At 25.7% G+C, this 16,493-nt stretch overlaps 3 protein-coding genes across 8 annotated transcripts; 1 reads left to right on the top strand and 2 right to left on the bottom strand.

Moving 5' to 3' along the window:
• The first annotated feature begins 692 nt into the window (after positions 1-692).
• LOC105425711 (uncharacterized) lies at positions 693-3,466 on the top strand. 2 transcript variants are annotated; one of them, XM_089081252.1, is made up of 3 exons: positions 693-748; positions 2,762-2,892; positions 3,068-3,466. In XM_089081252.1, the coding sequence occupies exons 2-3, from the start codon at positions 2,766-2,768 to the stop codon at positions 3,298-3,300; spliced, it is 360 nt and encodes a 119-aa protein (XP_088937378.1). In that variant the 5' UTR covers positions 693-748; positions 2,762-2,765; the 3' UTR covers positions 3,301-3,466. The 2 variants fall into 2 exon arrangements, with proteins under 2 accessions (XP_088937378.1, XP_011634890.1); XM_011636588.3 differs by lacking the exon at positions 693-748 and adding an exon at positions 1,676-1,794.
• On the bottom strand, positions 2,894-9,001 carry LOC105425716 (uncharacterized). Of its 5 annotated transcripts, none has more exons than XM_089081238.1 (8): positions 8,864-9,001; positions 5,514-5,720; positions 5,266-5,452; positions 5,062-5,190; positions 4,228-4,413; positions 3,887-4,154; positions 3,626-3,815; positions 2,894-3,550 (listed from the first exon to the last, which is right to left on the bottom strand). In XM_089081238.1, the coding sequence occupies exons 2-8, from the start codon at positions 5,611-5,613 to the stop codon at positions 3,474-3,476; spliced, it is 1,137 nt and encodes a 378-aa protein (XP_088937364.1). In that variant the 5' UTR covers positions 5,614-5,720; positions 8,864-9,001; the 3' UTR covers positions 2,894-3,473. The 5 variants fall into 5 exon arrangements, with proteins under 5 accessions (XP_088937364.1, XP_088937361.1, XP_025073704.2 ...); XM_089081235.1 differs by lacking the exon at positions 8,864-9,001 and adding an exon at positions 6,416-6,571; XM_025217919.2 differs by lacking the exon at positions 8,864-9,001 and adding an exon at positions 6,377-6,503.
• LOC105425715 (lipase member H-like) lies at positions 8,463-16,493 on the bottom strand. The gene is made up of 7 exons (XM_011636595.2): positions 11,052-16,493; positions 10,849-10,903; positions 10,649-10,791; positions 9,915-10,157; positions 9,328-9,528; positions 8,864-9,020; positions 8,463-8,599 (listed from the first exon to the last, which is right to left on the bottom strand). The coding sequence occupies exons 1-7, from the start codon at positions 11,176-11,178 to the stop codon at positions 8,542-8,544; spliced, it is 984 nt and encodes a 327-aa protein (XP_011634897.2). The 5' UTR covers positions 11,179-16,493; the 3' UTR covers positions 8,463-8,541.

The raw sequence follows: 16,493 nt of genomic DNA, 5'->3' as shown, positions 1-16,493 counted from the left end.
ATATGTGTTAAATCATTGATTAATTGCATTAGTGCATATTTCTAAATATTCTAAAAAAATGTAAAAATTTAAAAATGTTTATTAATTAAATACTGATGATTTATTACCTTCAAACTCAAATTGGCTGGCTTTCTTGAACGTTGTCACACTTCACAAGCTCAATTCGAAAAGCTATATGCAAAACTTGCGAAAAAATACCAATAAGAAAATGCAAGGGATACCAACAAACTTAAGGTCCTGCATACAATGGGGGAATAAGCATTAGGAACAAAAATAAATACTAAGTTTCGAAAATAAAAATTAGGAATAAAGATTAAACGTAAAACATAATTAATACAAATAAGTATAAGAGATAGTTTTATCTTATATTTACTTATATCTATTTTGCGTTATTTCTAATTTTTATTTCCAAAATTTAATATTTTTTTTTTTCTAATTTCTACATCTGTTTCTCCATTGTATGCAAGGCCTAACTTTGGATGCATCGACATGCACATTTTTTTGTTCTCAAAATCAAGACCAATCATGTAACTTTTTCTCTAGGGCGGAAAAAAGTAAATTCATTAGTTTTAATTTATACCAATTTTCACTTTTTACGTGACGACCCTCGGAAAAGTTACATGATCGGTACCTGGATCATCCATACATAGATCTTTTAGTATTGAATATGTTTTTTTTCTTTTAGATGGAGACAATAGTGTCATATCTTCCATCCTTCAGTTTCTGAAAATACATAAAAGGATATAAGGTATTGCTTTCTCGCTCTATCATATAGAAACAGAAGGATAAAACATTACTCTCTCGCTCTCTCAACTCGGACCTCAATTTTAGTCAACAAGGAATTTTATTCAGTATTATAAGATCTATGGATAATACCATACATATAAACTATAACATAAATATAATACCATACCATACATATGAATAAAGGCATAAGCAAGTCAACTGCAAATTTGTTAAAAGTACATGAAATGAATATCTTTAAAACGTGCAGAAGTCAATATATTTTGTATATCTAATGTATGTTCTTAAAATGTGGTCCATGGTTTGAACTAAATAAAAACCAAAATGTCCATTGGATGTCTATTGGCTGTCCTGTGCTGTCTGGGATAGATTGTTACTTAAATGTTTTTGCGTTAACATCCATTTCTACCAATTTAAATTAATTTACTTTATATTTTATTAACAAACTTTAATTTGCTTTTTATCTTTCTTTATTTCCAAGAATTAGAAAAAGATTAAGAATAAATTAAACCGAAATTAAAATTAATAGACAATAGAAATAGATATAAATTATTTTTTATTTAACAATAACAAATAGGAGTTTTACAATTTTATGTTAGTATATTATGTTTTAGTACAGCATAACAATTTATTAAATGCCATGTAAAGACTAATTTTAAAACGCTGAAACTCAGAAAATTTGATATGCTTCAATAATGATGTACTGAACAAAATAAAGTTGACATCTCAAAGATGAAGTCATTCGGAAATAATTGAATACTATATATAAAAGTAATTGTAACAATTATTTAAAGCGATATGATATCAGATTTTAGGTGAGTCAGTGAATTATTACTCTCACTTCTATTGCAATAAAGAACAAAGAAAAAATAATTGTAACAATTATTTAAAGTTATTTAAAAATTAAATAAATCAAGTTTTGAAATTGAAACGAAACGCTGCTGCCATCTGCTTGTCCGCGATTGTGTTATCTCGAAAATTGATAAACGTATTATTGTGGCGATCCAACAGAAGTTATTTTTTCTTGATTTGAGACTAACTTAAAATAATGTATGTTTGGAAATAATTGTTAACTATTTATAGTGAAATTATATTCCGTTATGTATAATTGCGCTTGCATGTCAATATAAACAGAAAAACCACACATCCAATCATTCCGACTAGAATTTTATGAAGATCTTAACCTCACTTAAGGAATTGGAATTTTTTATTTTATATTAGATTTGTTTTTTATTGCCGCATAGTCTGTACTAAAACTAAAGTAAAAGTAGTACGAGCGATAACATAGAATATAGACAATAGAAAATGTTACAATGCAAAAGTAGTATAAAAGTGGTGATACAGCATGTTATACTTGTGGAATTATTAGATTTTTTACATATATATATATATATATATATATATATATATATATAATAATACTTATAAGTTTAAAAATAGATATTAATATTGTTATATCATTAATTATTATACATTAACATAAGATTTTCTAATCTTACAAATTTAACATTTAATGATTATTTTCAATTATTAACAGAAACTGCCCATAGTTTCAATTTGCATGTTATAATTTTAATTGCAATATATTAAAATATAAATATATAAAAATTCATTTAGCCTAAATAGATTTCTATTTTTATACTTAGTATTCAATGTATTATAATACTTAAAGTTTTTTTGAAATTAATGATTTAATTGCTTTGTTCGTGTTGCTTGCATTAACTCTAAATCTAATGCAATCAGTTCAGTGAATTCTTATTCTCACTTTTATTGTATTGCAATAAAGAACAATATTATTGACACTAGTTTTGCAATAACAAACATTTCAATCTTTGTGAATTAGTTCACAAACATGAACTAATTCAAAAAGTTTACTTTCTAAACTAATTCAAAAAGGTCCATAAAACAAAACTATTACTAAAACTATATGGAATTATGTGAATTAAAATGATATAAAATAATATATTTTTATATTTTTTATATTATTTCTCTGTAACATAGTGTTTTTATATTACAGAAAGATGAAATTAATGTCGGTATTATTTCGTAATGCAAGACAACCACAGAATGAGAACAAGGTACCTTTTAAAGCAGTCTTACCATTGAAACTAAAGGATCATGTAAGCTCAAAGAGTCAAAAAACATTAGGTATATTTAAAGAATAATTTTATTATATTTATTATTGTATTTCGATTATCTATTTGTTATAATGCAGACTGTAAATTTCATTCTCCATAGGATATTTCCATATTTATTATATAATTGTTATAAGATATAATAGCAGAAAGACTTATTCTATAATTCATATGTATTCTTGTTTTAGAGAAAGGATGTTTATATGAAACCTCTTTGCTTTTAACATGTCTTGAAGAGAATGAGTTCGAAGATAAAAAATGTATTCCAGAATTAAAAGCATTGGATGAATGCTACAAGAATTATCAAAAAAATGTACAGCAAGCACATATAATAAAGGAACAAATGATACCTGTACCTGGTAGTAAGAATCAAACCCATAAGCAGATCACATATCTTTTACGAAGATATCCAACAGTATAATATTTTTCATTTTGTAGTGCTATATTAAATCATTAACAATTTATATTATTATCAGAACTATGTGATATAAATGCATATACAATATTTCTGTAAATATATAATTATATCTTCATTTCACTTTGTACAATTGTCAGTAAAAAATATATGTAGATAATAATTTTATTAATTATTTGTCATTTTTTGTCAATGATAGCCTTTTGTTCACTAGAATCCACATGTAAACGCTTCAATGCGAGTCGTTTTGAATAACCTACAATATACAATTATACAAGAGTTGATTATATAGAAATTAATCAGATAATAAAATTATATATTAAATACTTACGAATTGGTTCAATGCTGTTGGAGATAATTGTAGTTTTTTGTATGGTATCCAATTGCTGTTCAATTCTTTGCAAAGCTTTATAGTTCTCTAACTGTTCATCTTTGTAACAATAATATGTACAAAATAATGTTACGGCACAAAGTGTTAAGGCAATTTTTCTATACAACCATATTGTACTTAATAGATGTGTCTATAAAAAAAATTATTATAAATTCTTGATAAAAAGAAAAGATTTGTTTTGAAACCTTGTAATTAGGTTACCTTATCATCTGGAGATTGAGGTATAATTTTATCATAATATTGAATTAATATTCTCTCAGCCACTATATTTAAACTTAGGATACTAAAGAGTTTAACTCTTGCATCAGCTGTACTTTTAGAAGAACTGAATAATGCGCAAAGAATACAACTTATAGTATAAAATATGATGGATTGGAACCAAGATACTTCTCCAATAATCCAGTTTTGAAAAGTGCGTATATACGAGAAAATCTCATAAAGTAGCTCCTTTTGATCTTTGGCCGATTCTCTAAAATTTAATCAAAAGTTTCGAATCAATGATTAAATTTTTATTATAAATCCTATTCATTTTATTAACTCACCTAAAATCTGATACCATATTGCTGACTGTCTCAGACGAAGTCTGTAACACGGTCCCGAGCTCTTTACCGTGATCTAAAAGCTCGTTTTGAATACGCAAACCTTCCTTTTGACTGTTCAATATCACACTCTGCATTTCTGATGCTTCCAATAATTGATCCTTCATTCGAGAAGATACTTGAAACAATCTAGATTTATAAATATAGATATAGAATTATAAATATATTATATAGATATATTATATAGATATAGTAGATATATTATATAGATATAATAGATATTATATAGATATAATAGATATATTATATAGATATAGAAGATATATATATATATATATATATATATATATATATATATATAATTATTAAATTGATTTTCAAAATATTATAGAGAAAATTTTGGCTTTGACCGGCTATATCAAATCCATTAAAAAGTAACAACACATAATTAATAGCAAAAATAAGGTTTATTGAATTTATACATATAAATTTAAAGAAAATTTTATATCATAAGCTAAAAAGAATTGCTTTTAAGGACTTATTTTTATAATAGATGAAAATTCAATATTGAATAAAGAATTAATAATACTTTTATTACTCTATAAGTTATTATAAATTTATTACATCGAAATCGCATTTAAAAAAATATTACAAAATTTTAATGATTCAAAATTCATTTTCTGGAAAACTTTGTTTTTTGGAGTCGCTGTCGTTGCTGTAGCAAATTGAACAGTATATAGAAATATATGAACACTTTTCCATTTAACTATGTATAAAAATATTACGTAGAGTATTATATATATATATATATATATATATATATATATATATACTTACAATTTTATAGTATTGTCAACTTCTGCCTGCCAAGCTTCGTGACTTAAAAAGAAACAGATATGAGTAGCATGAGTGTAAAATTCATTGTAAACACTAAATGCTCGATCTGTCATGCTGGCAATGCATTTCCTGTGAGATCAGATTATCACAAGATGAAATATAAAATGGAGAAAATAGATTGGCGATAAAAGATACTCGTTTTACCGACGCTCGTCTTCCGATTGACTGAGATGGCAATCATAAGTCGTGTAACCGGAATCCTCCAAAAAACAATTTGCCAGACGCAAGGCGAGAAATGAATGTTCCTGATCATTCAGTCTGTCGCAGTTGCCTTCCAACGCTTGAAGTGCAGCATGCCAGCATTTTCCATGCTGTGGCAATGATGTCTTTGCTGAAAAAGATATATTTCTTGTTAATTATTACTTGCTAGCTTTAGTCTTTCGAATTCTTACCTTTTATCAAGGAATATTCTTTCTCTCCTAAATCCCTTAAAATTATATGAGCGTTGTGAGCTGATATTTCATGAATAATGAAGAACAAAAACCAAATCATCCTGGAATTGAACACACAATTTCCTCAGCTCTTGTGAATTTTCAGGAAATATTTATTAATATAATCCTTCATTATTTTGCTCATCAATGCATTCGAAGCAGACAAAACTGTTGTGACAGAAAAATATAAAATGTGAATACAGAATTTTTCTACAATTGTACTATGTGTATGTCTATACAAGTCAATGATGGATGAAAAGTAATAATCAACCCCAAAATCAATCAAAATTAATTAAAATACCCATAGGGAAATTGACTTGCATAATCAGAGCTTAGTGAATCTATATATTACAGAGATTCATTTACTTATCACGTACATTCATGCGTAAACAATTGAGAAAATTTAAAATGGAAGTTTGAAATGAGAAAAAACAGTGGAAATAAATTTAAATTCAATTTTTAAACCATTCACACAGTTATTTGTTCATCAAAGGTAAGTAAATTAATAAAAATCAAAATTATAGTATACATTAAATGTAAATTATAGTATACATATACTGAAAAACTTTATTAATTTAGAAACAAAGATTAAAAAGAAAAGAATGTAAGGATAATCATAAAGATTGCATTTTAAAGTTACGAATAAGAATTCGCATAATACTTTTACTTTGAGAATTAAACTTGCAAGACATACCGTTTTCACTCAATATTTACGTTCGTAATTATTCGCAATTGTCGATAATAACACATCTTAAATGAACTTATGTGACAAGTAGAAAGTAATAGGTATACATAACGGGTTCATTCAATACTATATTACTCACTAAGCTGCTAAGTAGCAGTCAAATATTATTAGTTCTTACCTTTGCTTCCAACCAATCACAGTAGTTAAATTGCTACTTAGCTACTCGGTGAACAGTTGTTACTGAACACACCCATTCAACATTTGCTGCACGAAAACTGCAGCATTGGATTTAAATCGACTTTGTAACGGTTTCTCGACTTGGCGCAATCGCAAATAGCGTCAAAATGACTTGAAGAGATTCATCGTACAATGGCGCCCTCAGGAAGCATGTATTCGAAGAAAGAACTAGCGAAAAAAAGATAAGATAAAAGAGATTCTCTGTGGCACAGAAACATTTCAGGAATATTTTAACAATGTTTCATCTGATAGAATTTAAATATCTTATCATTGTGAAATGCATTTCTGCAATAGCTTCACTATTAAAATATCTATGATGTAGTAAAATATCTGATTGAAATGATACTTGTGCTTGAAATACAGAAAGATAGTTGAAGGGTATACAAGATGTGTTTCTTGTGAAATATTGCAATCTTGTTTTGCAATTTTCTTGAAATATTGTTATATATATATTTAATATTTTAGTTATATATTTTAGAAAGGTTTTAGTCATTTCTGTCATTTCTCAGCAATAGTTCAAAAAGATGCAGACTTTTCAGTTACCTTTCTGTAAAATTTTAAGGGCAAGTATCGCGGACATTTTGTTATGCAAAGTTATTGCAAAAAAATATTTTGTAATGTTTATAAAGAATTTTAATAGATGTGCACATTATTTCACTATTTCTGAATATTCTATAATAATTATATGTATTGTATAATATTTAAATATTACAATTTAGAAAACAATTTATTTAAAAAAACTTTTTTCTACTTTTTCTAAACAAATGAAGTAAATTAAATAACACATTAACAATTTAAATAAAATGAATAAAAAAAAACAACCGCACAAAGGAGTGTTATTCCTAGAAAACATATATATACAAATAAACATCCTGCATTTTGAATATATTGAAACATTTAATTGGCCTTCAAAATCTCTTTCAAATATTTCTTGAGTTGATTTATTTTGTTTACATCTTGCGAATTTAAAATTTCAGATTTAATTTATTATCTAATTTATTTATTTTATTTTCAATTGTGCATCAGAAATTTCAGATCGAAAACTCTCTTTTATTAAATAAATTATATTTAAAATACAATTTTTATTGACTTCAACTATTATATTATACAATTTATATTTATATTTAAAAGCACATCGTTCTTACTCACATTAAAATTTATAATAAAATAATATATCAAAATTATATATATTAACATAACTTTTGCAGTATTAAAGGTGTAGAATAATATTTAAAACACACACACACACACACACACACACACACACACACACACACACACACACACACAAAATGTAGAATATAATTAAAAATAAATAAAGGATAATAATTAAATGTAAGATAACATCTAAAAATATGTTTTGCTACATGTATATATTTTTATTACAAGAAATTGTTTATTTTCAAACATTTTATTTGGTTTTTTAAACTAACAAAATTTAAAAATTTAATTAAAAAATTTAAACCTTTTATAAAATTATTTATAAAACAATAAAAGTTTAAAAAAAGCTTAATAAAAGTTTAAAAAATAATATAACATTATATTTCTTACAACCATAGGTAAATTATTATATTTGCAATATATTGCCCTATTAAAACACTACAGTTATATAGATTTGTTCAGACTTAGCAAATCAATTGCAATTAATTCTGTTAACAAGTTAAAATTTTTTTATTTTAATTTTTTTTTAATTCTCTTTTGTAATTTGAAACATAAAAATATATATTAAAAAATTATAATTAAAAGATTTTTAAAATCTTTAATATTATAATATGATTTTTTTTTAAATTAAAAAATAATGATAAATATGTTAAACTTTATTTCAAATTAAAGAGAAATTATTATCACTTTTTAAGTTATTAAAATTACTTAATTTTATATATTTAAAATTTATTGATGGATTTTAATTACTTGATTTAAATAATTCTTAGATAATAAAAAATCTGGGACAATTCATCTGCGACACACATATATATATATATATATATATATATATATATATATATATCTAATTACAATAATTAATACAATAATTACATAAACATTCTTATTGCAATAGAAAAGACATTAAGAAATATAATCATCAGTTTCATTAGATCCTATTTCAAAGTAAAATGTTCCCATTCTGCAAAAGATACATTAAAAAAATTATATACTTTATAAATAATAATTATATACTTTATAAATAATAAATTATAAAGAATTCATAATTTTATATTAAGATATTTACTTGATATTCCAGACAATATAAATACAAAAAACATATCATTTAAGAAAAATAAGATAACTTTTTGCTACTATTAAATAGCTAATATATTCTGAATTATTTTACGCTAAATAATTAAATATAATGTTAAATTATTACATATAATATTAATTATTAGTTTACCTATTTGATGATCTGTATCCAACAGCCAACTGATCATTCTCATCGCATGTATGAAGCAAACAGGAATAATAACAAGAACATTTGACCGCCATAAATAAAGTATCAGAAACCTTCGACTCTGCATATATTTCGACTGATCTTTGATGACTGCAGAGATCTTATATAAAAAATTCAATTAAATCAAAGTAGTAAAAAACACATTTTTTTAAATATTATGTTGAATAGTAATTTTTTTAAAAGAAATCTACGAAATTTGTTTAAATACATGAAATAATAAATCATTGTACAATTGATAGCTATACATTTAGAATTTCCAAAACATTTTTTTAATAATTGTTAAATTGTGCGTATAATGAAAATTACTAAAAAATAAATATTCGATAAAGGCTTTTATTTATGCAATTAATTTGTCAAAATAAAGTGATACTGTAATGATTTTAATGAAACAATGTATTAATTATTACCAGTGTCCAAGGGAATACCAATTAAGGGGCAACCAGGTTGAGGACGGTGACCACTATTTGCATAGAAATCTGCTGTTCCCATAGGATAATAGGTACCATATCCACCCATGTCTGTATGGATAACATCAACCCATGACGCATCATCTTTCGTTAGATAACAACTCTCCAAAGGATTAAATATAGGATTAGCAGGATCTAGTGCTACAAATGATAATTTTATACTAAAAAACATTTTAGAAAAATACAAAAATTATGTATAATATAATTAAATTAATAATTAAATTAGAGATTTTTAAGCAATTTTACTATGAAGTTCTTATTAACAAAGATGGGGTACAAAATATAAGTTGTGGTGTTTGCTTTAAAATTAATTACTTAAACTAATAAAAAGTAATATCATAATATTTAACAATAGAAAGTTATAAGAGAAATAATATATTATTAAAAAATAATTGGTAATTATAGAATATAAATTGAAGTATTTATAGTTTTATATTTTTTTTTGTTTTAGTTTTGTTATAATTTATTATTACTATTTTTGCAAATATTCTAAAAACAACTATTTGTTCTAAAATTTAATTACATACCTGTGATACGAGGTATCATAAAGTCATTACATTTACCAGCAAAACCAGCTATAGCCGTGCCTAATGAATGCGCGACGATATAAATGTTAGATACGTTGAAACCGCTATTTACGAGTTTCTGTATACTTTCGGCGAATGAACTTCCTACTTTCTTGGCATCTTCAAAAACACTTAAGTAATTGCCAGTAGAATACTTGCTCCAATCCAGTAATACAACGTTATCCGTTCTTTTGTGACATAATGCTAATAATGCAAACAATATTCAATATGAATGTAATTTCATCGTAGTTGTAGTATTTGATTCGATAATAAGTATTTTTATTTATTTAAGGCTCTTGTTGATTGATTGCAATTATCTTGAATGTCAGAAGTCAAAAATACATGATAAAAATTCTTGCAAAATACATTAAAATAGATATGTTTTTCGATAAAATAATGTTTGTACTCGAATAAATTCGTAAAATATACTGAAAGTTTAATCTCCTTTCGCTTCATTAATCAACAAGTAATCATGAATTATGCCTAATCAAGAGTCACAATTGAATTCTAGATATATTTATTAATTAATGAAACGAAAGAAGAGTTTTCCATAAAATGTCTAAAAATTATCTCAAAAGATAAATGTCTAAAAATTATCTCAAAAGATAAATGTCTAAAAAAACATTATAAATTATAAAAGATCTTTAAGGTATCATAATGTTCTCTGGATTAATGCATGTAAATAAAAAAAATACCTTTCATCATTATTTGAACATTAGATTTCTCTGGGGATTCTAAATATCCAAAGATATAAAAGATTGTTCGTTTATTTTCCAATACGTTTAGCATGTCTTCTGGCGTTGCGATGGGATAAGCGATCGTTTCATTTTCATCATTACTGAAAATTTTATTTAAATAATTATTACTGTTTAGAAAAATTTTTATTAATACAAACCATTTATAATAGAGTAGATTAACACCAGTCATGAAGTCTGAATCCGCTTCGTCACCTATATGATAGAATGCGTACAATGTAGTACATAATGTTTATTGTTTAAAAAATGTTTATTGTTTAAAAATGTTTTTTAATGTTTATTGTTTAAAAATGTTTTTTAATGTTTATTGTTTAAAAATGTATAGAAAATAAATTGTAAATACAGGAACATGAGCAATCCACTGTCTTGATCACAATAAACAGTAAAACGTAAGAATATATAATTGTTTTTAACATTTTAAACGAATAAAGAATCCCCAAATTGAGAATACGTTTTTTACAGATATTCATATTACTTTCTGATAATGAACTACTGCACTAGAATTCAATGTCAATGTAATATATACCATCATATATATCACCTGTATACATTGTACCATCTGCACACAAGTCAAGCACATGATAACTGCATGAGTAATTTGAAATGTTCGAATGTACATCAAGTGTCATAATTAAAAAAATTAAATTATTTGATTAATATATTTGCGAAATTTAAAATATATATTTAAGAATACGATATTATACTTTATAGTCTTTTCACGTGTAACGTTTAACTTCAGAAATATTTTATTACATTACAATTTTAAAATACTTGTAAATAAAATAATATATAACATTATATATCATAGTGACGTTACACACATAAAACTTTAGCAATATGATATATAATGCAACTAAAATAATTGAAAAATATTATCTATTTTATTTAAAATTAATCCATTTAGTTATTAAGAACTATGCATAATTTACTAAATATTCTGTTATAAATCTGTCATATTATGTTTGCCATTTTTTATTTGTTAAGTTTTATATTAAATTTGTATTTAGTAACCTGAAAAATTTTCCATGACTTAATAATCTATTATTAGCTAATTGTACAGATGTGCAACAGTATGTTTTAACAAATAAATGTTTTAAAAAATAAATTATAATATTTACAGTTGTGTAATGTTTGCAATTGTCGGACTCAGATTGTTTACTTAGATATAAATTAAATTTTTTAATTTATATGAATTCCAAAATTATTATCTTTTATTATTGTTACAATTTTGATGTAAATAATTTGTAAAAACAAAACGATCAATTATTTACAAATACATTTATTAGATATTATAGTTGAACAAATCTTTAAAAATATAATTTTTATAAATGTTTATTTGAATATTCTCTTGGGATTATAACTTTTTTCTCAATTTACTTTAAATATGTAATTATTTTTTTTTATTAATTATATAAAAAAATGTATTTTTAGAAAAGTGTGTGCATTTTCTTAATTTTTTATTTATTACTAAACATCACAGATGCGTGCATGTTATTTATTTCTTTTTAATAAAAGAGCAAATATTATTATATTATTAAACACACGCAAAATACAACTGTTAAAATAAAAGCTGATTTACGGCAATGATAGTCGCTTAGAAAGTAAGCGTAATGAAAGAATTAATTGATATCGTGGTAAAGAGGCAAGAATAAACTTCGATATATTTGAATTTCGATTGTTAATATGCACTTTAGAAGGCTCGATCGCCTATGATTGTCTCGTTCCATTACGATTTCGATATCTCGAAGTTCGGTTCGATATTGCAATTCTCGAACGATGGAACATGCTGGAAAGGAACCGCGAAGGGTCAGATTTGAACGATCGTTGAATGTTGAATGTTGTTTCCGTGATTCGTGATTATTGCTGATTAAAGTGAATTTTGCACGTAGAATCGTAAATGCCTCGTGAGACATATAAGATTTGTTTTTTTTTTTTTTTGACTGAACTGGTTGTATTAGTTTACCTTTTTTTCTTTATACTGGAAGAAGAAAGATAAACTGTGTGCAACCAGGTCAGCTAAAAAAAAGAACAGACCTGTAGAATCTTTGTTCTTCAATATAATTCGATGGCGCTGCGGTTCTTCGATATCAACGATCCAGATAGTATTTCTTTTAGATCCACATTTTCCGGAACGAAATGAACTTCACTCACGTGTGTCTCACTCCGATCGAACGCGGCGGAAATGAAGTTGGGACATGATTATGACTAGGTATGTCATGTATTTGTGATTAACAGCGACGATCTTGCTTTGAATTCTATTTGAACTCTTTGAGGTAAAATCAATGCTTACGAATCGCCATCGACAATTTTATTGGAGCGATTTTCAGAATCTCTGCATTTTTGCAGCTGTAATTACTATCTGATTAATTTTGAGCCTAGAAATAATTTTCTCAAATCAAAATACTTTGTTATTTATTTTTTACGTTGATTCTGTATCAAAAATTATTTTTTTAATGCTTCAAGTTCCTATTTCGTAAACTCAAGTTGAAAAGTGCGATATTATTGTCGAGCGAACATTTCAAATTCTCTCTTGGTCTAATAATCGTAATTGTAAAAATTTATTCTAGAAATGGATGTTTATATGTGTTATTATTTTGTTGATAATAATTATTATAATATAATTATAAATCCTAATTATATCGTTGCGTTTCTATTGTTGCAAAATGTAACGCTATATATATTAATAATATTAATAATAATATATAAAATATACGTAAAACATATATTATTATAATATTATTATGCATTAGTAATTATAGAAATAAATTTACGAGTATAGGAAAAGTAAACGTATATAGAATTTCATTAAATGACTATTTGAAGTTTTAGAATTAGAATTTCGATGGATCATTTAATAAGTTTTTATTTTTTAATTATATTGATAGTATTAATTAATATAAAAATAAGTAACTAAAAGTCTTTTAATATCATATTAGCGTTAAAAAAGGAAAAATTTTATAATTAATATACATATAATTTTATATTTATATTATTCATATATAATATTTTAATATAAATAATAAACATATATGATAAAAAATGTATACTAGTAAAACATTGATAACATGACATTATCACAATTCAATATATTATCTTTCATTATTCATTAGTAATGTAAATTTTAATCCACCATTCTTAATCTATCAATTAAATTTATTTAAATGCAACATTAATTTCTCAAAATCCTTTAACATTTAAACGTTATATTTAGCCGAGTCATGGCAGGCAATTTTTAATTAGTTTTTATGTAGCGCCAAGGTTCAAACTCATTAAAATTGTTAATAGGTCTCATTAATTTTTCATTAGCCGTTTAATTATTGTCGCTCAAAGTGACAGATATAAGTGACGGTTATAGGGCTCGATTATCGATTTAAGCGAAAGCATCGGTGTACTATTAAATCAGAGAACGTGACTGTCGAAGGATACGCGATCGAAGAGCAGCGTCGCGGCGCCGTTGGCGAACCGCCAGCGTCGCTTGCCATTGAATTCGTGCGGACCGAAAATAAGTAAGTTGGTACGGTGGACAGGCGGTACAGTGACACGGGTTCGATCTCCTCGCTTGCTTCTTAAAGACCGGTTTAACCGAACAAGCATGGGGACATTTCGGGATCATTGTTCGGCCTGGCTATCCTCCTCGTAACTCGCACGAAGACGCCAGAGGTACAGCTGTAGATGGTGCAACGCACGCGCGCGCACGCACGCACGCACACACACACACACACACACACACACACACACACACACACACACACACACACACACACACACACACACACACACACACACACACACACACACACACACACACACACATATGTAGTGTATTTTTTTATTATATAGAGAATACTTTGTTTCTAGCATTTTATGACTTTTTTTTTTTATCATTTGCAGTAATAATTATCAAAAATTTTTGAAATTATACAATCAAATCCGCATTGAAAAAAATAATTCTTTTTAACTACAACCAAAAGATTATTATATGGATTATGATTAATAATATAAGATTTGTTTAGCACCTAAATAGAAAAAATTAAATTTTTTAGTTAGAATAATTACATATGATTGAGCATATATTAACCAAATTATTTTATTTCTGAAGTCTACCAAAATTTAATTATAATAATAAAATTATTTTTTTAATATGCATATATGTTGATTTAATTTTAATATTAATTTTGATGTTGATGTTCAATTTTTTTTCAACTTTTTTTATAATAATGTTTATATGATGATGATAATAAAATAACACAAAAATGTGTCTATTTTTTCACGTATTACATATATGTATATAGAAAGAACAGTTTTGCTGAAATATTTAAATATTTAGTTACATACAGATTTAAAATAACTTTGTTGAAATATAAAAATAATTATATAGAATGTTTAAATTTAATTACTGGAATAAAAAAAATTCTGTAATATTATAATTATGTTTAAATATCTTACACAATTATTTTAATAGCTCAATAAAATTATTTTTAGATGTATTTAGTTAGATTTTTAAATATCTCAGTAAATTGTTTTTTTTATATATTTATATATAACTCCGTTCTTATATTTCTGCAGATTTGAATATTATTACATATCTATATCTATTATTACATACTATTTAAAGTACGTCATGTTTAATGTAAGATAAAATGTAATATAATATTAATATATCACAATTTATTATTTTTAATTTTTCACATTAAGATTATATTAATCATATTTGAGAAAAGGTCCAAAAAACAAAGTTACTCTAGTGTTGGCCTAGTATAAGTTACGAGTAACTTACGATAAACAATTATATCTTCCTTGTCTTTTATGTTTATCTTGACATTTGTAGCGGTTGAAATATGGACAGGTTCTTTAATAGATTATTTTTACGACCAGTGTTTCGTAATACTTTTGACGTCAGCTCCTCATTATTATATCTTTACCATGTCGTTCTTATGATTCTTTAAAAATTTAACTGTTAAAAATTTAACTGTATGTACCTGAATATTTTAATAGACATACATACATATATGCACACGGAAAAAAAACAGTTTGACTAAAATATCTAAAAATTTGGCCTGATGACAGTTCTGGAAGTAATTTTGTTAAAGTAATTAGATAGAAACATAAATAGAATAATAAATTATACTACTAAAATTATTAATATTCTATCAACCAATTTGTCCTACATAATTGTTTTTATATCCAATGAAATTATTTTTAGATTTAGGAAATTATTTATATCTGGCAAAATTTTTAAATACGTCGGCAAAATCATTCTTTTTGTACTATAAAAAGACATATGCAAAATTACTTGAGCCACAAGTATAAAACGACTTATAATGACACATATGCACGGCACATAGTTTTTATATATATATATTTACATGCATACCCACATACATTTTATTATGAATGTACACGTTACATATCACTCTTACACCGTATACAATGTACACAGTCTCTGATTTATTACATAACTTCGTCGTTTTTCTTTACGGGGAAGACGCGACCCTCTCTCCCTCTCTTCCTCTCTCTCTCTCTCTCTCTCTCTCTCTCTCTCTCTCTCTCTCTCTCTCTCTCTCGTGCCACCGGCGATAATTTAATGGCCTTGTGTGCAACTAAAATTATCGATATTCTACATGATGACCGAGTGATCTCAAGGCCAGACGGCAATCGATCACAACGCGGGAGACGCACGGCCTTCAAGATACGAAGGGAAAATATCGGCGTGAGAGAGGACGATCGCGCGAGAGGAAAGCGGTGACCGATCGATCACCTGAGCGGTGGCGCGTCGCGTGCTATT

Source organism: Pogonomyrmex barbatus, unplaced genomic scaffold, assembly GCF_055798465.1.
Source record: "Pogonomyrmex barbatus isolate J1 unplaced genomic scaffold, ASM5579846v1 scaffold4, whole genome shotgun sequence".
NCBI lineage: Eukaryota > Metazoa > Arthropoda > Insecta > Hymenoptera > Formicidae > Pogonomyrmex > Pogonomyrmex barbatus.
Note: the sequence above shows the minus strand (reverse complement) of the source record. Positions and strands in the feature narration are given on the sequence as shown.